Genomic DNA, 21,586 nt, shown 5'->3' on the forward strand with positions numbered 1-21,586 from the left:
GCTCCTTGGATGCTGCCTGAACTGCTGTGCTCTTCCAGCACCACTAATCCAGAATCTGGTTTCCAGCATCCGCAGTCATTGTTTTTACCTTTTTATCTCGAGATTACAGTCTAGCAGCAATGCAATAACACCACCCTCTCCCTCCATCGGACCTACAGCAACTTGTTTGGCTCTTAAATGTCCCCCGGGCAATTAGGGACGGGCAATAAATACTGGCCGAGCCAGCAATGTCCACATGCTGTGAATGAATAATAATAATAATTATTATTATTACTATCACACTCCCGAAAGATTAAAGACAGGGGTTCCTATAAACAAAACCCTGAGCCCAACTAGATGGGTAGCATGGTGGCTCAGTGGTTAGCACTGCTGCCTCACAGCGCCAGGGACCCAGGTTCGATTCCACCCTTGGGCAACAGTCCATGTGGAGTTTGCATGTTCTCTCCGTGTCTGTGTGGGGGTGCTCCGGTTTCCTCCCACAGTCCAAAGATGAGCAGGTTAGGGTGGACGGGTCGTGCTAAATTGTCCCATAGTGTCCAGGGATGTGTAGTTGAGCCATGGGGAATGCAGGGATAGAGGGTTGGGTCTAGCTGGGTTGCTCTTTGGAAGGGTTGGTATGGAATTGATGGGCCGAATGGTCTGCTTTCACACCGTAGGGATTCAATGTGACTGATTCATTAACTTTGAGTGTTTGTTTTAGCTTTGAGGTGATTCTTAATACGGGGCGTGTTGCGCCGTTAACTGATAATGACCTCGGAACCGTCCATTGTGGGGTTATCTCTCAGGTACCATCCCTCCACCCCCCTCACACTGAGTTTGCCCCCACTCCCCTCCTCTGTGTTCATTGTAACCAGTGCGCTGTGGGACAATACCTTTGCAGTAAGTCAGCCAGGCCAGAGAGGCAGCAGAGAGCAACCCGAGCCCCGAGCTCCTGAGTGACTGCAGCAGAGTTCTCCACATGGTCTGTCAGGAGCTGGGGAAACAGGGCAAACATCCTTAAACAAAAAAACTTTCAAATGGAAAATATTCCAATAATAATCACTTTTAAAGATGGAGTCTCTCCGTCTGGGATCCCTATTAAAGATGGAGTCTCTCCGTCTGGGATCCCTATTAAAGATGGAGTCTCTCCATCTGGGATCCCTTTTAAAGATGGAGTCTCTCCATCTGGGATCCCTATTAAAGATGGAGTCTTTCCGTCTGGGATCCCTTTTAAAGATGGAGTCTCTCCGTCTGGGATCCCTATTAAAGATGGAGCCTCTCCGTCTGGGATCCCTATTAAAGATGGAGTGTCTCCGTCTGGGATCCCTATTAAAGATGGAGTCTCTCCGTCTGGGATCTCTATTAAAGATGGAGTCTCTCCGTCTGGGATCCCTATTAAAGATGGAGTCTCTCCGTCTGGGATCCCTATTAAAGATGGAGTGTTAGCCCCCTTCTGAAATGGTTGAGGGAGACACTCAGTGGTATTAAGTGCAACAGGAAAGAGGCACCTTGGGTTTAACTACAACACGTCCATTTTCAGGGTGACAATTTGGCCGCATCTCGATGCTGAATGTGAAATGTGGTTGTCCAGCCAGACCGTAACATGTTTCGCAGGGTTGATGCCCTCAGTGATTGACATTACCTGGATCACCTTGGTTGACAGTTCTGATTGATAGGTGTCAGTCCCCTGCTGCCATTTCTCTTTCTCTACGCTGAGCTCCTCATCCATATTTTCCGTAATCTGCGTCTTTGAAACACAATCCAAGTGAAGCAATTAGAAAGGTCACGCGCCTGTGTTTGTGCTCAGGTAACGGACGGTGAGAAATCACAGCCCTTTCCAATCCCAACTGGCCAAGCTCTCCCAGGTCAGGTGTGTGTTGGATAATCCTGCTCTACCTACATCTCATCCCCACGCCCTGGCTCCTCCTCCCCGATCAATTCTTTTATTGCCAGAAGCACTCTAACACCCAACTGATGCTCTCGAATTCTCACTGCGGTCCAGTCTGCCGTAGCGATAAATTGAGGTATCCTCAGAATCAGATGCTCCACGTTTAAGTCTCACTCCAGGACTTGACAGCCAAAGTAGGAATCCCATCACGGCAAATCGTGGATTTGAATTCAATTTTTTTTAAAAAATCCGGAATGAAGAATCTAATGATGACCATAAATCCATTGTCAATAAGTTTTGAGAAGATTTGTAGCTCAGGTTGAGGTTCTGGATGTAGGTTTGCTCGCTGAGCTGGAAGGTCTGTTTTCAGACGTTTCGTCACCACATTCCAGACAAAGCTCACTGAAGATGTTACCTAGTATGGTGACGAAACGTCTGAAAATGATCCATTGTCAATTGTCGGAAATACCCATCTGTTTCGCTAATGTCCTTTAGGGAAGGAAACTGCCATCCTTACCCACTTGGGGCCTACATGTGACTCCAGACCAACAGCAAAGGGCTCCAAGCTTTTCCTGGAGTGTTGGAGGCTGAGGGGTGACCTGATAGAGGTCTATAAAATCATGAGGGACATAGATAGGGTGAATAGCTTTTTCCTGGGGTCGGGGAGTCCAGAATTAGAGGGCATAGGTTTAGGGTGAGAGGGAAAAGATATAAAAGGGACCTAAGGGGTAATGTTTTCACACAGAGGGTGGTACGTGTATGGAATGAGCTGCCAGAGGAAGTGGTGGAGGCTGGTACAATTACAGCATCTGGATGGGTATATGAATAGGAAGGGTTTGGAGGGATATGGGCTGGGTGCTGGCAGGTGGGACTAGATTGGGTTGGGATATCTGGCCGGCATGGACAAGTTGGGCCGAAGGGTCTGTTCCCTTGCTGTACATCTCTATGATTCTTAACTGTCCTCTGGGCAATTAGGAGTGGGCAATAAATGGTGAATGAATGAAGAGACAACTCCCTGATTAAAGCAACCTCTCCTTATCTCATGGATGAATGGCTTTTGTCTGAAACGTTGACTCTCCTGCTCCTTGGATGCTGTGCTTTTCCAGCACCACACTCTCGACTCTCCCCATCTCACTCCTACCTCTCTCACTGACAATTGTGAAACTGTAACCTCTCCTCCCTCCCCCCCCATTTGTCACGGAGATAGGGGGATGCTCTAGCCCAGTTTCTGGAAGGTTTCGGTGTTTTTTGCTTTCCGAAACGGCGGGCGGGCTACAAGTTTTGTTCTTACCTTCACCAGGGCAATGCATCTGTCCTCGAGCTGCTGCACGGTCTCTGGTGGTAGCAATGGTTTCAGCTGCTGTTTTCTGATATGTGCAGCAAGTTCCTCGTGTCCCACCACATCTCTGAAAGAGAAACCACCAAGGGGATGCATGAAAGGATCAGCCAAAGCTGTGTGGCTAACCCGCCCACTGTTACGGGTTCTAATCTCGCAGTGTCGTACTGAAGGAGCAGTAAGCTCTGCAGTGATTGGAGCAAAGGCCAGATGGATGTCATTGACTGCGAGTCCCCTGATTGGGCTGTTAACCTGATCCAATCAGGGGGCCCAGGCTGACAGATATAAACAGGAGTGTACGTTAGAGCCCGGGTGTCCTTGGAGAAGGAGCACGCGGTGTCCACCAACACCCTGGAGTTGTTCAGGGAGAGGTGGGCACTGCAGGGAGTGGGGTGCATTATTTCCCCCTCCAACTCTATTTTGATTTAACCCCTGCCCTCCTCTTCTCTGTTTGATCACACAGCACTGCCCTTTGATGTGAAGGGCACTGCTTGTCACTGGCCACTCGGGTGTTTCCTCTCTTCCTGGTGGTGGAATATAAGTAAAGATTTACGCCCTTGTTGTTCTTCACTGTGTCCGACACCTGCACACACACGACATGGGGGCTGGGGAAAAATAAACACTACCCCTGTCAGGTGGTAGTGTGGGGAAAAAATGGAAAATAACAGGTGTGTCAGACATCCTGTTCAAAAACAAAATAAACGAAAGTGTCTCCTCGCTCTAGGGACTGGCTCTGAGCTGGGCAGTCATGCGCGTGTAAATAAAGGGTGACTTGGTGATGGGATACCGGCCTCCATGGAGTTATTTCGACCTCTTAAAAGGTTATTTTAAACTGAGGCCTCTTACAGTGATTGTAAACTGGATATAGAGCCAAAGAATAGAATCCCTACAGTGTGGAAACAGGCCCTTCAGCCTAACGAGTCCACATTGACCCTCTGAAGAGTAACCCACCCCTACCTAATGCACCTAGCCTGGACACAATGGGTAATTGAGTACCGCTAATTCACCCTGACCTGCACGTCTTTGGACTGTGGGAGGACACCCACACAGACACGGGGAGAATGTGCAAGCTCCACACAGACAGTCGCCCGAGGCTGGAATGGAACCCGGGTCCCCAGCGCTGTGAGGTAGCAGTGCTAACCACTGAGCCACCTTGACGTGGTATCGCTCTGCCAATCTCACAAGACCCTAGTTCTGAAGGAGGGTCACTGGACCTGAAATGTTAACTCTATTTCCCAATCCACAGATACTTCCAGACCTGCTGAGGGCCCTTGGTCACGCAATTCACTGTATGGTAACAATAACCCGAACTCTTTCTCTGTTCCAGATTGCCAGCATCCTTTCGGTTTCTTTTCTCTCGCTGCAATCTGACAATCACTCCCCCGTGTCACTTGTGGGATCTTGCTGTGCGGCCAATCAGCTGTCGCCTCCTTTCTCCGTTTTCAAACCGGCTGCGTTTCAGAAACATGTCGCGTGGCTGCGAGGTGTGGAGGCAGTGAACGGCACGACGTAAACGAAAGGCTCCCCCCCCCTTGCCCAGCTTCCGAAGCCACCCCAGGGGGCTCACGGTTTCCGTGGAAACCGGCGGTCATGTGGTACAAGCACCCCTGCCCCCTCCCAACCCAATGCGAGCCTGGACACTGGACATAACAACGAGGAGCAGGAGTAGGCCATCCGGCCCCTCCAGCCTACCCCACCATTCAATAAGATCATGGCTGATCTTTATCTAGGGTTCAGCTCCACTTACCCGCCCGCTCACCATCACCCTTAATCCCTTTACTGTTCAAAAATCTATCTTCGCCTTGAAAACAATCAACAAGGAAGCCTCAGCTGCTTCACTGGGCGGGGAATTCCACAGATTCCCAACCCTCTGGGGGAGAAGTTCCTCCTCAGCTCAGTCCCAAACCCACTCCCTTATTTTGAGGCATTTCCTCCTGGTTCTAGATTCACCCGCCAGTGGAAACATTCTCTCTACCTCTATCTTATCTATTCCCTTCATAATTTTATATGATTCTTTCAGAGCCCCCCCCCCCCCGCCCAATTCTTCTAAATTCCAATAAATATAATCCCAGTCTAATCAGTCTCTCCTCATAAATCAACCCCCTCAGTTTAGGAATCACCCCCTCCAGGGCCAGTACACCCTTACTCAAGTAAAGGAGACCGAAACTGTGGGCAAGCTGATTGACTACCTCAAGGAAGGTGACATTCCCCTATCGGGTTCTCACCACTCTGTTTTCAATGTTTTCTGACCAACCTCTCCAAAGCTGGTTGCAGGAATTGAACCCATGCTGTTCGGATCACCATGGGCACGGTGGCTCAGCAGTTAGCGCTGCTGCCTCACAGCTCCAAGGACCCCAGTTCGATTCCAGCCTCGGACGTCTGTCTGTGTAGTGTTTGCACATTCTCTGTGTCTGCGTGGGTTTCCTCCCACAGTCCCAAGATGTGCAGGTTAGGGTGGATTGGCCATGGGAAAGTGCCCCGTAGTGTTCAGGGATGTGCAAGTTAGGTGCATGAGTCAGGGGGAAATATAAAGTGGTAAGGGAATGGTTCTGGCTCTTCGGAGGGGCAGTATGGACTTGTAGGGCCTAATGGCCGTGACCACACACTGTAGGGATTCTATGACCAGCGATCTGAGTGCGTAGGCCTGTGCCCTCTGGGGTTTAGGAGGTGACTATACTTAAACACACAAGATTATGAGTGAGTGGATGTGGAATAGATGCTCCTACCCATCTGTGGAGAACCTCGAACTAGGGGTCACTGTTTAAAAGTAAGGAATCATTCCCCCTGCCTGTTTAAGACAGGGATGAGGGGAATTTGTATTCCCTCAGAAGGTGATGTGGCTGAGGAACTCTCTTCCCCAAAAAGTGGTGGAGGAGGGTATCTGAAAAGGGCAGTGGTGGATCGATTCTAGTTAAAAGTGGGGGGTGATAGGTCAATGGGGGAGGGGAGGACTTGGAGTGGACCGATAAAGTTGCGGAACAAAGAGTGTAGGTTCATAGCTCCTCGAAAATACGATAGTGAAGGCAGCATTTGGTGCATCTGCCTCTATTGGTCAGTGCATTGAGTACAGGTCGCGTTTCGTTAAAGCGAATTCGCGATTGGCAAATTGGGGACACTATTTCTAAAGTGCAACCTTTTAAAATGTGTGTTGGCTGTAACACGATTACAGCACCAACACTTAAAGTGCTGTTTCCAAAGCGTGATTTTTCTATCACACAGGGCTACACAACCATCACTTATGGAAGAACTACTTATATAGGGGTTGGGAGGTCATTGGGAGGTCGTGTTATAGCTGTACAGGACATTGGTTAGGCCTCTATTGGAATATTGCATGCAAATCTGGTTGCCCTGCTATAGGAAGGATGTTTGTGAAACTTGAAAGGGTTTAGAAAAAATTTACCAGGATGTTGCCAGGGTTGGAGGATTTGAGCTATAGGGAGAGGCTGAACAAGCTGGGGCTGTTTTCCTTGGAGCGTCGGAGGCTGAGGGGTGACCTTATAGAGGTTTATAAAATCATGAGGGGCATGGATAGGATAAATAGACAAAGCCTCTTCCCTGGGATGGGAGTCCAGATCTAGAGGGCATAGGTTTAGAATGAGAGGGGAAATATATAAAAGAGACCTAAGGGGCAACTTTTTCACACAGAGGGTGGTACGTGTATGGAATGAGCTGCCAGAGGAAGTGGTGGAGGCTGGTACAATTACAGCATTTAAAAGGCCTCTGGATGGGTATATGAATAGGAAGGGTTTGGAGGGAAATGGGCCGAGTACTGGCAGGTGGGACTAGATTGGGTTGGGATGTCTGGTCGGCATGGACGGGTTGGACTGAAGGATCTGTTTCTGTGCTGTACATCTCTATGACTGTCTGATTTCATTGATTGGTGCAGCAGGCAGAGGGGCCAAATGGCCTACTCGTGCCCCTCATTTAGATGTTGAGCTGGAACGTTCTGCTCAACAAACCCAGGGCTGGTCTTCCACCTTATAATCCCCATGTTCCCTTAGTGCTAGCATGGCAACCAACTCTGGTAGTGAGACCTCTAGTCTCCACAGTTATCCAATGATATGTCCTGTTATTACGATGTCAGGCAGGAACCGCCAATGGTTGCTCGGTGGGCGTTCTTCCCCAGCTCGGGGACACTCACCTGAAGTAATCGTTGTGGCACCATTGGAGGAAGCTGTAGAGTTGGTGAATTTCTAGATCCTTCCGGGCCATCTCGGCGAGGCAGGAGGAAACCACCTCGTGGTAGCTGTTAACGTGGACATTGAACGCATCGTACTCCTTTGGGTAGGCCAGAATGAGATTCTTTCGGACGGTTCTCAGGTCGCCCGTGATCTGCTCTTTGAGGTGTTTCAGGCGCTGGTCGATTGGGGCGTCGCCCTGGCAACTGGACAATCTCGCGGCCACCGAGTCCCTCACCATTTCCCGCCATTTTTGACGCAGCTTCCTGGGCCTGGGGCCCCCAGGGAGACCTCCTCGGGTGGTCCACGCCCTGTCCACCTTCTCCTCCTCCTCGATTGTCTGCACCAGCTGCTCCAGGTGCGTCATCTCCGGGGCTTGGCTGAGGGACTCGGCGACAATCTTCTTCAGCTCGCCCTCCAGTGCCTCGTACAGCAGCTCGACGTCCTTCGCCTTTCTGCTGCCATCTTTGCCCCCCTCGGCGTTCCTCACCCTCTCAACCTCCTCCTCCGCCTCCAACTCCACAATGTGGCTGTTCGCAAGCACCAGCTCTCTCCTCTCGATCAGTTTGTGGATCTCGAGCACTGAATGGGAGGAAACGGAAACGTTAACCGTTTGGAGAGCTCAACCGACTGACCCCCTTAATCCATCAGACATGGGAGTAAAAATTAGGCCATTCAGCCCATCGAGTCTGCTCCACCATTCAATCATGGCTGGTAGGTTTCTCAGCCCCATTCCCCCTCTTTCTCTCCGTAACCCTTGATTCCCAAGAACCTATCTCCGTCTTAAATACACTCAATAACCTGCCCTCTGTGGCAGTGAGTGTAGGTTCCCACTCTCTGGCTGAACAACTTTCTCCTTATCTTCTTTCTAAAAGCTCTTCCCTTTACTGTAAGGCTCTGCCCTCGGGCCCTACCCCCCCCTCCCATAGAGATATACAGCACCGAAACAGACCCTTCGGCCCAACTCCTCCATGCCGACCAGATATCGTAACCTAATCTAGTCCCACCTGCCAGCACTTGGCCCATATCCCTCCAAACCCTTCCTATTCATATACCCATCCAGATGTCTTTTAAATGTTGCAATTGTACCAGCCTCCACCACTTCCTCTGGCAGCTCATTCCTTCCACTGTGTGAAAATGTTGCCCCTCAGGACCATTTTAAATCTTTCCCCTCTCACCCGAAACCTAAGCCCTCTAGTTCTGGAGTCGTCCACCCCAGGGAAAAGACCTACCATTGGAAACATCTTCCCAACATCCACTCTGTCCAGGCCGTTCAGTATTCTGCAAGTTCCAAATAGATCCCCCCCCCAATCCTTCTAAACTCCATCGAGTATAGACCCAGGGTCCTCAAATGTTCCTCAGATGTTAAACATTTCATTCCTTGAACACAGATTCCGTTTCAACAGTTTGTGATAGACCAGGCCAGATCCCCCCGCTCAACATATTTTAAGAAGGTAGCCTCGACCCTAACTTTTCCTTATTTTGAAGGCAGATGTGAAGTGGGTGTTCCAGGTGGGATACAGCTGGTCAAACCACCCGGCTTTAAGCAAAACAGAATTTATTTAAACTCTACAGTCACAACACGAACAAAAGAAAGCAGAATTTTAAAATAACTTAACTGCTGGAAAAGTTAACCGAACTGACACAGTAACTATTACTAATTAACTGTTCCAATACAATAACATCCCACAAACACAGCCCTTTGGCAAAAAGATGAATTCAAAGACAGATTCTTACAGGCAGGAGGGGAGCACAACCAAAGAGAGAGACTTCAATAGAATGTCAGAGGAATTCTTCACTGAAGAATGCGAGTGGCATGGTGGTTCAGTGGTTAGCACTGCTGCCTCACAGCACCAGGGTCCTGGGTTCGATTCTCAGCCTCGGGCAGACTGTCTGTGTGGAGTTTGCACATTCTCCCCGTGTCTGCCTGGGTTTCCTCCGGGTGCTCTGGTTTCCTCCCACAATCCAAAGATGTGCAGGTTAGGGTGGATTGGCCATGTGGGATGTGTGGGTTAGTCAGGGGAAACATAGAATAGTAGGGGAGTGGGTCTCAGGAGTACTCTTGGGAGGGCTGGTGTGGACTTACTGGGCCAAATGGCCTGTTTCCACAAAGTAGGGATGCTATGAAGTTTGCAACTCCCCTGGACTCCAATACCTTGTGAGTGCTACAGCAAAAACAAACTAAAAAAACCTGAACTGGGAGACCAGGGACCCGGGTTCAGTTCCAGCCTCGGGTGACTGTCTATATAGAGTTTGCATATTCTCCTCATATCTGTGTGGGTTTCCTCCGGGTGCTCCGCAGCCCAAAGACATGCAGGTTAGGTGAATTGGCCGTACTAAATTGCCCATAGTGTTAGGTGCATTAGTCAGAGGGAAGTGGGTTACTCTTCGGAGGGTCGGTGTGGACCGGTTGGGCCGAAGGGCCTGTTTCCACACTGTAGGGAATCTAATCTAATCTAAACTAGCCACTCCCTTTCCATTATTAAACCAGACTCTTTGGCACCTCTGCCTTTACAACCTCTCATGAGAAAAACCAAGGACAAAATAACTTTTAGAAATTGTCATCACAAGGTTAAGGACACAGGATAGGACTGAGATGAGGAGAAATATCTTCACCCAAAAGAGTGGGGGAGTTTGTCAAATTCTCTACCGTGGAAAGCAGCCAAAATACTGAATGTTTTAAGGAGTTTTGTTTCACAAATCATTCATGGGATGTGGGCGTCACTGGCTAGGCCCAGCATTTGTTGCCTGTCCCTAGTTGCCCCTTGGGAAGGTGGTGGGTGTAATGATTATGATGAGATCATCTGGATTTGATTTGATTTGATTTATTATTGTCACATTTACCTGAGTACAATGAAAAGCTTTGTTTTGTGTGCAGTACAGGCACGTCATGCCACACAAATCGCAGGGTGATAGGACAAAGCAAGGTCAGACGTCACACGACACCAGGTTATAGTCTGACAGGTTTAATTGACATCATAAGTTTTCGGAGTGAATTTCACCTGACAAAGGGGCAGTGTTCAGAAAGCCTGCGATTTCAAATAAACCTGTTGGACTATAACCTGGTGCTGTGTGATTTATAACTTTGTCCACCCCAGTCCAAGACTGGCTCCTCCACATCACCAAAAGCAAGATCAACATAAGATTTAAGATTCGAGAGGGACGTTGAGAAGTCTAATAACAACAGGGAAGGAACTGTCCTTGAATCTTGAGGAATCTGAGTTCCCCGACTGGGGCTGTCATCCTAGTCCAATCAGGGAGCCCTGGCTGACAGATAGAAGCAGGAGGGTCAGGGGTTCTGATAACCCTGAGGTTTGGACGTTACCCATCTGCCTGTCCAACAAAGGGTTGCTTTTTCTTTATATTCCTTCACGGGATGAGAGTGTCTCTGACTGGGTCAGCATTTATTGCCCAATCCCTAATTGCCTAGAGGGCAGTTAAGCCCACATCGCTATGGGTCTGGAGTCACATGTAGGCCAGATCAGGTAAGGAAGGCAGTTTCCTTCCCTAAAGGGCATGAGTGAACCAGAATCAATTTTCCCAACATGGTCATCATTAGACTCTTAATTCCAGAGGTATTTTTAAAATATGAAATTCAAATCCCAACATCTGCCTTGGCAGGATTTGAACTTGGATCCTCAGAATGTTACCTGTGTCTCTGGTTTAACAGGATTCCTCCTGAAGAAGGGCTTATGCCCGAAACGTCGATTCCCCTGCTCCTCGGATGCTGCCTGGCCGGCTGTGTTTTTCCAGCACCACGTTTTTCATCTCTGGTTTAACACTCCAGCAATAATACCGCTAGGCCATTGCCTCCTCCCCACCATCAGGGAGCAGGAGAAGGCAGTTGTTCGCCACCCCACACCCACCGTAGGCCTACGCCATGAATGGGAGCCGGGTGAAGGGTTTCCCGTGGAAGGGACAATCCTACCTGAGAGGGGTTCCCTGACTTCGGGCAGCGTCTCCTTCTTTCTGTCCGCCCCACCCCCGAGCTCCACTCTCTCTGTCGGCGACTCCGCCTTAGCCTTGGTCCGTTTGAGGAAGGACATCATCTTCCTGGGCGACGTCTCGGCCGGGCCCTCCTTCTCCATCCCGTCTCCGAGCTTCACCGGCGAGCTCAGCTCCTCCGAACGCTGGCGGGCCCCCTTCTTCTCCGGGCCTTTCCAAGGCGTCTCTGGATCGGAGAGAGGCGACGGAAATTTGAAGAACGGCTTCTTCTCTTCACCCTGGTCCTCAGTGGGGCCTCGGCCTGGTTTCTTGCTCATCCTGAAGGCCTTCTTCAGCGATGCCCCCAAGGCAGGGTGCTTATCGACGCCATTTTTCTTGGGCGTGGTCGCTTCACCTGATGGCAGGCTTGTATTGAGCAGCTGGATGCCCTCTGCCCCTTCCTCCCCCTCCCCCTCATGGAACGGGTTTAAGTCCTCTGCAAAAGGGTTCGTCTGATCGACTGTGTCTGTCACCTCAAAAGGGTTATTCTCAGCAGGCATGCTCTTGCCCAGCAGCCTTTCCTCCAGCAGTTTTACAGGCCCTGCCTGTGGTTGGGTGGGGCTGAGCCTGGATACGCTGCTCTTCATGATTGGCATTGGATGGCTGGATCGGCCCTCCCTGGACAGAGAAAGAGAGAGAGAGAGAGATGCCTCCATTAACCTGTTTTTGCTCTCTTTCAACACAATGAACAAGTATTTAGATTTGCACTTGCAATAGAAAAGGCTATAGGCCAAGTGCTAGATAATGGGATGGGAATACAGTCACAGATGGGAAACAGACCCTTTGGTCCCACTCGTCCATGCTGACCAGATATCCTAACCTAATCTAGTCCCACCTGCCAGCACTTGGCCCATATCCCTCCAAACCCTTCCTATTCATATACCCATCCAGATGCCTTTTAAGTGTTGCAATTGTACCAGCCTCCACCACTTCCTCTGGCAGCTCATTCCATACACGTACCACCCTCCGTGTGAAAATGTTACCCCTTAGGTCTCTTTTAACCTGCACATCCCTGGACACTATGGGGCAATTTAACACGGCCAATCCACCCTAACCTGCACATCCCTGGACACTATGGGGCAATTTAACACGGCCAATCCACCCTAACCTGCACATCCCTGGACACTATGGGGCAATTTAACACGGCCAATCCACCCTAACCTGCACATCCCTGGACACTATGGGGCAATTTAACACGGCCAATCCACCCTAACCTGCACATCCCTGGACACTATGGGGCAATTTAACACGGCCAATCCACCCTAACCTGCACATCCCTGGACACTATGGGGCAATTTAACACGGCCAATCCACCCTAACCTGCACATCCCTGGACACTATGGGGCAATTTAACACGGCCAATCCACCCTAACCTGCACATCCCTGGACACTATGGGGCAATTTAACACGGCCAATCCACCCTAACCTGTACATCCCTGGGCACTATGGGACAGTTTAGCACGGCCAATCCACCCTAACCTGCACATCCCTGGACAGAATGGGGCAATTTAGCATGGTCAATCCACCCTAACCTGTACATCCCTGGGCACTGTGGGACAATTTAGCACGGCCAATCCACCCTAACCTACACATGGTTGGACTGTGGGAGGAGAGCATTTCATTGGTGTAGATTTAATGGGCCAAGGGACATTTTTCTGAGCTGTAAGTCTCAGTGACTGTGTGGGTGTACATTCTGAGCCCCAGATCACAGAAGAATCCATGGAAGGTTTGGACTTGTGGATGTGTGAGAGATTTCACACAATCTGTGATCCAGAGATCGGTCAGATTGGGAAGAAACTGCCAGAGTTTGACGGCTCATGTGGCTCTGATCCAAGGCAACACACAATCAATGTCAAACAGTTACTGTGCCTCAGTCTTTACAAGTCCTGACAAATCCCCGGCGTTCAACCTTTTACTGAGTTATGAGCTTCATGCAAACAAGATTTACAAGGATGTTGCCAGAGTTGGAGGGTGTGAGCTACAGGGAGAGGCTGAACAGGCTGGGGCTGTTTTCCCTGGAGCGTCGGAGGCTGAGGGGTGACCTTGTAGAGGTTTATAAAATCATGAGGGGCATGGATAGGGTAAATAGGCAAAGTCTTTTCCCTGGGGTCGGGGAGTCCAGAACTAAAGGGTATAGGTTTAAGGTGAGAGAGGAAAGATTTAAAAAAGACCTAAGGGGCAACTTTTTCACCCAGAGGGTGGTACGTGTATGGAATGAGCTGCCAGAGGATGTGGTGGAGGCTGGTACAATTATAGCATTTAAAAGTCACATGGACGGTTATATGAATAGGAAGAGTTTAGAGGGATATGGGCCAAGTGCTGGCAAATGGGAGTAGATTAATTTAGGATATCGGGAAAGCATGGACGGGTTGGACCGAAGGGTCTGTTTCTGTGCTGTGACAGAACTAAAACTGTGGCTGTTCAAAAAGGAAGAGTTACATTTTGATAGCACTTCTTTCTAAATCTGTGCCAGTCTTTTCAAATCACAAGAATGAAATGATCTCGGCAGATAGGAAATGTGGCAGCCAATTTGCACACACCAGAAACAGCAAGAGAAAAATGAGCAGGTCGTTTGGTTTGATGTGATTTGTAAATAAAGGAGAGAGCCTGGCTGTTCTCTCTCAAAACAGCGGGCGGACGGGCACTCCCTCTGTTGAACATCTCAACATCGTGACTATATGTCCAACAGTGCCGCAGTCCCTCGTCAGGAGAAGGGTCACAGTCTCTCAGGAGGGAACTCGACAGACCAGGAGGTGCCTGTGCATCAGCTGAGACACAGCTACTAACCCTGATTATTAACTGATTATTAACACGTCGTGTATGTCTCTTTCGAAACAAGGCTTCGTTCTGTACAAACATTCAGAAACAAGTTCTCATTTTAATTATTTGGGGCAAGTCATTGTGGACCGAGGGGGCGAGAAATGTCAGGAATGTGTAGGTTAGGCACATTAGATTACCTACAGTGTGTGGAAACAGGCCCTTCGGCCCAACAAGTCCACACTGACCCTCTGAAGAGTAACCCACTATGACCCATTCCCCTCCCTTACATTTGCTCAAGCACCTAACACTATGGGCAGTTTAGCACGACCAATTCGCCTGACCTGCAACATCATTGGTCTGTGGGGGGATCCCCACACAGACGTGGGGAGAACGTGCAAACTCCACACAGACAGTCGTCCGAGGGTGGAATCGAACCTGGGTACCTGGCGCTGTGAGGCAGCAGTGCTAACCACTGAGCCACAACGCTGCCCAGGGTGTCAGGGGTAAATGTAGGGTAGGAGAATGGGTCTGGGTGGGTTACTCTTCGGAGGGTCAGTGTGGACTTGTTGGGCCGAATGGCCTGTAGGGATTCTATCTTCACCCAGACAGCAGAAGGGAGTCTGCTGCATTCACAGAATCCCTACGGGATGGAAACAGGCCGTTCGGCCCATTGATTCCACACTGAACCGCCAAAGAGTGTCCCACCCTATCCCTGTATTCCCCAATAGCTGACCCACCCGAACCTGCACATCTTTGTGACTGTGGGAGGAAACCGGAGCACCCGGAGGAAACCCACGCAGACACGGGGAGAATGTGCAAACTCCACACACAGACAGACAGCCACCCGAGGCAGGGATTGAACCCGGGTCGCTAGCGCTGTGAGGCAGCAGTGCTAACCACTGAGCCACTGTGCCAGCAACAATTCTCTGCCACAGAAAGCAGTTGAAGTCAAAACATTGGATATTTTCAAACAGCAGTGAGATACAGTTCTCAGGGCTAAAGGGAATGGGTTGTAGGGTAAGCAGGAAGAGGGAACTGAGTTGGATGATCAGCGATGATCATATTGAATGGCGAAGCACGCTCGAAGGGCCGAATGGCCTGCTCCTGCTTCTATTTCCTCTGTTTCGATGTTTATTTGACCGTCAGGTCAAGTTGCGAAATTCTTCAAATCTACCGTATCAAAGATCTCTCAGAATTTTAAGGACTTCTATCAGATCATTCCGGAGCCCTCATCATTGCAGCGAAAAGATTCCCAGCCTGATCGGGTCTTCCTGGACGGAACATTTTGCTGTAGCTGTCGTAAATCTCTTGTCTCTGGCGTGCCTGCATTGTTTCGGCGATACGGGCACTACAAGAGCCCGAGGAGTCGTCCAGACAGGGCACAGCCAGGGCTTTGCAAACATCCAGTGATGCTATCGCAAGTCAATACGGGTCTGGATCGAGTGAACAGGGAGATGGATTGCCAGTGGCGGAATTCCAAACACAGGGATTAAGAGGAGGATCAGGCCACTTGGCCCATCCAGTCCAATCCATCATTTAACAGGATCAGTAATCTGAATGAGGCCTTGTCTCCACCCCCCCCTTGACCTTTCACCCCCTTCACTCAGCAAGAACCCATTGGCCCAACGCTGCTTCATTTAGTTGAGCTCTCTGGCACTGTCCCAGAATAGTGTCAGAACGAAAAGGGAGCCAATGGAAGACTGAGACAAGGAGGCGTTTCTTCCCTCAGAGAGCTATGAGTCTTTTGAACTCCTTCCTCCAGGGAGCTGTGGTAACAGAGTCCTGGTGTGTATTTAAGGCTGAGAGAGATTCTTGATCAGTCGGGGAATCAAGGGTTACGGGGAAAGAGTTAGCATGGTGGCTCAGTGGTTAGCACTGCTGCCAAGGACCCGGGTTCGATTCTAGCCTCGGGCGACTGTCTGTGTGGAGTTTGCACATTCTCCCCGTGTCTGCGTGGCTCCGGTTTCCTCCCACAGTCCAAAGATGTGCAGGTTAGAGTGGATTGGCCATGCTAAATTGCCCCAAAGTTTCCAGGGATGTGCAGGTTAGGGTGGATTGGCCGTGCTAAATTGCCCCATAGTGCCCAGGGATGTGCAGGTTAGGATGGATTGGCCATGCTAAATTGTCCCATAGTGCCCAGGGATGTGCAGGTTAGGGTGGATTGGCAATAGGAAATTACCCCATACTGTTCAGGAACGTGGAGGTTAGGTGCATTAGTCAGGCGTAAATGTAGAGTAATTGGGAATGGGTTTGGATGGGTTACTCTTCAGAGGGTCAGTGTGGACTTGTTGGGCCAAATGGCCTGTTTCCATACTGTAGGGATTCTATGATTTATGAAAATGGACATGAGGAATATCAGATCAACCATGATCCTATTGAATGGTGGGGCAGGGTCAAGGGGCTGAATGGCCTAACCCTGTTCCTATTCACCTCTGCGTTGGCACCACACTGAGGCGAAACCAGCTCATGTCCCTCAGCTCGGGGGGAACCTGTGCAATGTCCTGACTCTGCAATACTGTACGTCAAACGGGTCTTGTTCATATCACAGTACGTTCCAGTGGGATTAGAGTCATGGAGTCCTACAGCACAGACACAGGCCTTTCAGCCCAAACTGGTCCGTGCTGACCAATATGTCCGTCCACGCTAACCCCATTTCCCTGCACTTGGCTGATATTCTTTCCTATCCATGTACAGTAGCCCCTCAACATACGAACGACCCCGTTCACGAACAAGTCAGTTTACGAACAGGATTGTATGTAAAACTTTGCTTCAACGTACGTACGAAATTCAAGATACAAACGAAGGTATGAACGCAAAAAGCCCATGTGCGACCACGTGGTTTCATTGTTCTGCTTTGCTACGCACTTGTTGAACGCAAAAGCTCTCGGGCCCCGCGTGATCTCATTCAGTTAGTCTTTGGCGTGTGCGCTGTGAACAGCCGTCCAAGCATTCTTACGCTATCCGAACAATGGGAAAAACTGATTCAGTTCGTGAACTTTTCAGTACGGATTAAGTTCGTAAGTCGAGGTGCTACTGTATTTGTCGAAATGCCTTTTAAACGCTGTAATTGTACCAGCCTCCACCACTTCCTCTGGCAGCTCATTCCATACATGCACCACCCTCTGTGTGAAAAAGTTGCCATTTGGGTCTCTTTTATATCTTTCCCTGCTCACCCTAAACCTATGCCCTCTAGTTCTGGACTCCCCCACACCAGGGAAAAGACAGTGTCTATTTACCCTATCCATGCCCCTCATGATTTTGTAAACCTCTATAAGGTCACCCCTCAGCCTCCGACGCTCCAGGGAAAACAGCCCTAGTGTACTCAAACTCTCCCTGTTGCTCAAACCCTCCAACCCTGACAACATTCTCGTAAATCTTTTCTGAACCCTTTCAAGTTTCACAACATCTTTCCGATAGGAAGGAGACCAGAATTGCACACAATATTCCAACAGTGGCCTAACCAATGTCCTGTACAGCTGCAACATGACCTCCCAACTCCTGTACTCAATACTCTGACCTGATGGTTTTGCCAACATATGACTGATCCTATTGCAAGAAATATTGAGATGTCATCACGGGTATAAAAGAAAGGGGGCAGTTGGACAAAGACACCAAGGCAAGCTGCCATTCGCCGGAGCTAACAGCCCTCAGCTCTGTCTCTCTCTCTGTCTCTCTCTCTCTCTCTCTCGAGAGAGAGAGAGAGAGAGAATGATTGACTCTCACCGTCATCTACGTTTCAAAGAAAGCATCATGTAAAAAGCAGTGGTACCAACGATGGAAAAAGGTGTTCCTGACAGAAGACACGGTGGAAAAAAGCACAGAACATTCCGGAAGACATGTAACCCGATTGTAATTTTGAGAGACTAAATCCTACATTTTTTGTTTTCCGAGTGGGACTTGCGTTTATTGGAACAGCATACCATTAGAATCTTGCTTCATTTGGGATTAGTTGGTCATTAGAAGGGATTTATTCGGTTTGTTGATAGCTTAGTTAATTTGTTCTCTGTTAGAGCTAGATAAATACTCGTTGATGTTAAAGTCAGGGGGTTATTTTATTTAACCAATAGAAGTTACTGAAAAGCAGGTCACACCAGTTTGCGGGGTAAAGTGCTCCTTTTTGGGTGTTTCGGTTTGAGTTCTCAGAGCGGGGCTCAATCTTTGCTTTATAGCAGATTGCTCGGAAGGGAATGGGTCGGAGGCCGCTTTTGGAAAAGAAAAAGCATTTTGTCTCAACCATAGCTAGTTGCAGTAACCTTGAGGTGACCTTGTACAGGTATTGAATCAGGTTTCTGACAGCAACGTGAAGATCTGGGCAGATCCAGTCCAGTCTTGTCACACCCCACGCTGGAATTCACCTTATCCCTTTTCCTCTATCACTAATACTTATCTGATCAAAAATTATCTGCATTGCAATTCATGTGGAAATCAACCTGATATCAACATGAAAGCAGAAAATAAAATTCATGGCTCATACTCAATTCTAATCTGAAAGGACCTGCAACTTATCTCAAGACCATCAGCGAGAGTGACTCACATGTCATTAAAGAGGTTGTCTCCCTGAATTGCTTACCGAAATATTGAGCCTTTAAATACTTTTAAATACCAAACCAGACAGTAGGCTGAGGTTGTAAATTCTGCGGCTGTCCTAAAACCCTGAGGAATCATCGAAATGTTAGGGGTGGCACGGTGGCTCAGTGGTCAGCACTGCTGCCTCCCAGCGCCAGGGACCTGGGTTCAATTCCAGCCTCGGGTGACTCCGTGTGGAGTTTGCACATTCTCCCCGTGTCTGCGTGGGTTTCCTCTGGGTGCTCCAGTTCCTTCCCACAGTCCAAAGATGTGCAGGTTATGGTGGATTGGCCATGCTAAATTGTCCCATAGTGCCCAGGGATGTGCAGGTTAGGGTGGATTGGCCGTGCTAAATTGCCTCATAGTGCCCAGGGATGTGCAGGTTAGGGTGGATTGGTCATGCTAAATTGCCCCATAGTGCCTAGGGACGTGCAGGTTAGGGTGGATTGGCCGTGCTAAATTGTCCCGTAGTGTCAAGGGATGTGTAGGTGTGTTAGTCAGGGGTAAGTGTAGATTAATAGGTTAGGGGAATGGGTCTGGGAGAGTTACTCTTTGGAGGTCCGTTGTGGCCTTGTTAGGCCGAAGAATATGTTTCCACACTGTAGGGCTGTCAGAACCGATCTTCAAACACTTACACTTGATTGAATATTTTAACAACTGAGATGTGATCTCCTGTGGGTCGTGCCACTTTTCGAATATTGTGTTCAATTCTAGTCTCCATCCAACAGGAAGGATGTTGTGAAACTTGAAAGGGTTCAGAAAAGATTGACAAGGATGTTGCCAGGGTTGGAGGGTTTGAGTTACACGGAGAGGGCTGAACAGGCTGGGGCTGTTTTCCCTGGAGCATCAGAGGCTGAGGGGTGACCTTATAGACGTTTATAAAATCATGATAGGGTAAATAGGCAAGGTCTTTTCCCTGGGGTGGGGGAGTCCAGAACTAGAGGGCATAGGTTTAGGGTGAGAGGGGAAAGATATAAAAGGGACCTAAGGGACAACGTTTTCATGCAGAGGGTGGTACGTGTATGGAATGAGCTGCCAGAGGATGTGGTGGAGGCTGGTACAATTGCAACATTTAAGAGGCATCTGGATGGGTATATGAATAGGAAGGGTTTGGAGGGACATGGGCCAGGTGCTGGCAGGTGGGACTAAATTGGGTTGGGATATCTGGTCGGCATGGACGGGTTGGACCGAAGGGTCTGTTTCTGTGCTGGACATCTCTATGGCTCAATGTCCCATGTTACAGGTTTTTGAACAGAGACAGTTCTGTGCAAATAAAAAAACATGTTTGTGTTCTTCCTTTCCTGGAAAGGATCTTAGAACAAAACCTGAAATCCCTGGTTTCCGTGTTCTTTGTGGAGCAGCACAGTGAAGGCCAGAGAGCTAAGAACTTCCACTGGACACCCACCGTGTGCACTAAATTAGAAACAAATCTCTCTAATATGAAATATTAGGTTACAGGCTGTTGCCCAGGGAGCAGCTACTCAGATAGAAAACAGATTAGGGCGTCTGGGGTTGAGAGCAGGGAAGGCTGGAGCAGGTTTGGGTGGGATCTGACTGAGGTGTACAACGTTTGGAGGAGCATAGACAGAGAGAAACGTTCCCCCTTTTAGTAGAGCAGTCAACTACCCAGGGAGCACAGTCTCCACCCAGAGTGTTTCTGGAACTCACTGCCTGAAATGGATAGAGGGAGGAACCCTGAAGACATTGAAGAGATTATTTGGGTGAGCACTGGAAATAGTTTACAGAAGATTTCTTACAGTGTGGAAGCAGGTCGTTCGGCCCATTGACTCCACGCTGACCCTCCAAACAGCATCCCACCCATCCCCATAACACAGCATCTCCCATGGCCAATCTACACCTTTGGACTGTGGGAGGAAACCGGAGCAAACCCACCCAGACATGGGGAGAATGTGCAAACTCTACACAGACAGGTGCCCGAGGCTGGAATCGAACCTGGCGTTGTGAGGCAGCAGTGCCAACCAAATGCCACAGCATACAACGGCTCCGAGTCAAGTGCTGGAAAAGGGGGTGATAACAGAATGGATGTTTGGTAACTGGTGAGGATTTGATGGGCCAAACGGCCTCGTTCCATGCCGTATAAAAAACGTTATGAAAATATGTCATCAGCAAAGTCACTGTCGAGGGAAACTGAACACGTCTTTCAGCTAACGACAGAACCAACACCAAACATCAAAGGTAACGTAACCAGAATCACTCCCAAAATGTTCCACGGTCTCTACATCCCAGATAAGCCAGAGTGGGATATGGGCCGGGTGCTGGCAGGTGGGACTAGATTGGGTTGGGATATCTGGTTGGCCTGGACAGGATGGACCGAAGGGTCTGTTTCCGTGCTGTACATCTCTATGACTGATTAGTACATTGTATCTTACTTTTCAAACGCTCCTCTCATTTCTGATCTCTGTGTTAGCACCTTTCCTCACGCTAATAAGCTTGCTCGATCTTTATTGTAAATTATTAAATTTAAAGCAGAAAACCTCTGAGGCTGCACAGACACAGCAACACAAGGGAAAAGATCCTTTTGAAATTAATCCTAATGTGACCAAACGGGGGAAGAGTTGAGTAAAGAAGGGAAGACTTCTGGGAGCAGAAATATTCAGAATTGGTGACCCTCACCGGTTATCAGAGGCTGAAATGCCCTGAAGAGAGTCGGTATGGAAATGATGGGCCCAATGGCCTCCTGCTGTACCTCTCTCATCTCGGGATGGGTGAGCAGGGAAGCTGTTCATCCCCTCCCCTTCCTTCCCACCCGCCCCCCCCCCTTGCTGTGCCTCCGAAATCAATAATGTTTTATTTTCAACTTCAAATCCTTGCACGGAAATGTTTTTCGGGTGTCGCTTATCTCCCCCCCACTCTCTGCCCCCTCCTCCTACACCC

General features: G+C 49.2%; 1 protein-coding gene across 1 annotated transcript in view; it reads right to left on the reverse strand.

Annotated features, from left to right (window-relative positions):
- The window catches only part of LOC122542692 (exocyst complex component 3-like), a 48,046-nt gene extending 31,029 nt beyond the window's left edge, over window positions 1–17,017 (reverse strand). The window contains exons 1-6 of the mRNA XM_043680671.1: window positions 16,904–17,017; window positions 11,310–11,983; window positions 7,345–7,963; window positions 3,159–3,273; window positions 1,622–1,726; window positions 873–973 (exon numbers count right to left, since the gene is read on the reverse strand). Of these exons, the coding sequence (XP_043536606.1) occupies window positions 873–973; window positions 1,622–1,726; window positions 3,159–3,273; window positions 7,345–7,963; window positions 11,310–11,983; window positions 16,904–16,950 (1,661 nt within the window). The 5' untranslated portion in view covers window positions 16,951–17,017. The remainder of the gene's footprint in view (window positions 1–872; window positions 974–1,621; window positions 1,727–3,158; window positions 3,274–7,344; window positions 7,964–11,309; window positions 11,984–16,903) is intronic.
- Between the last annotated feature and the right edge of the window lie 4,569 nt (window positions 17,018–21,586).

The sequence above is a fragment of the Chiloscyllium plagiosum genome, chromosome 41 (assembly GCF_004010195.1).
Source record: "Chiloscyllium plagiosum isolate BGI_BamShark_2017 chromosome 41, ASM401019v2, whole genome shotgun sequence".
NCBI lineage: Eukaryota > Metazoa > Chordata > Chondrichthyes > Orectolobiformes > Hemiscylliidae > Chiloscyllium > Chiloscyllium plagiosum.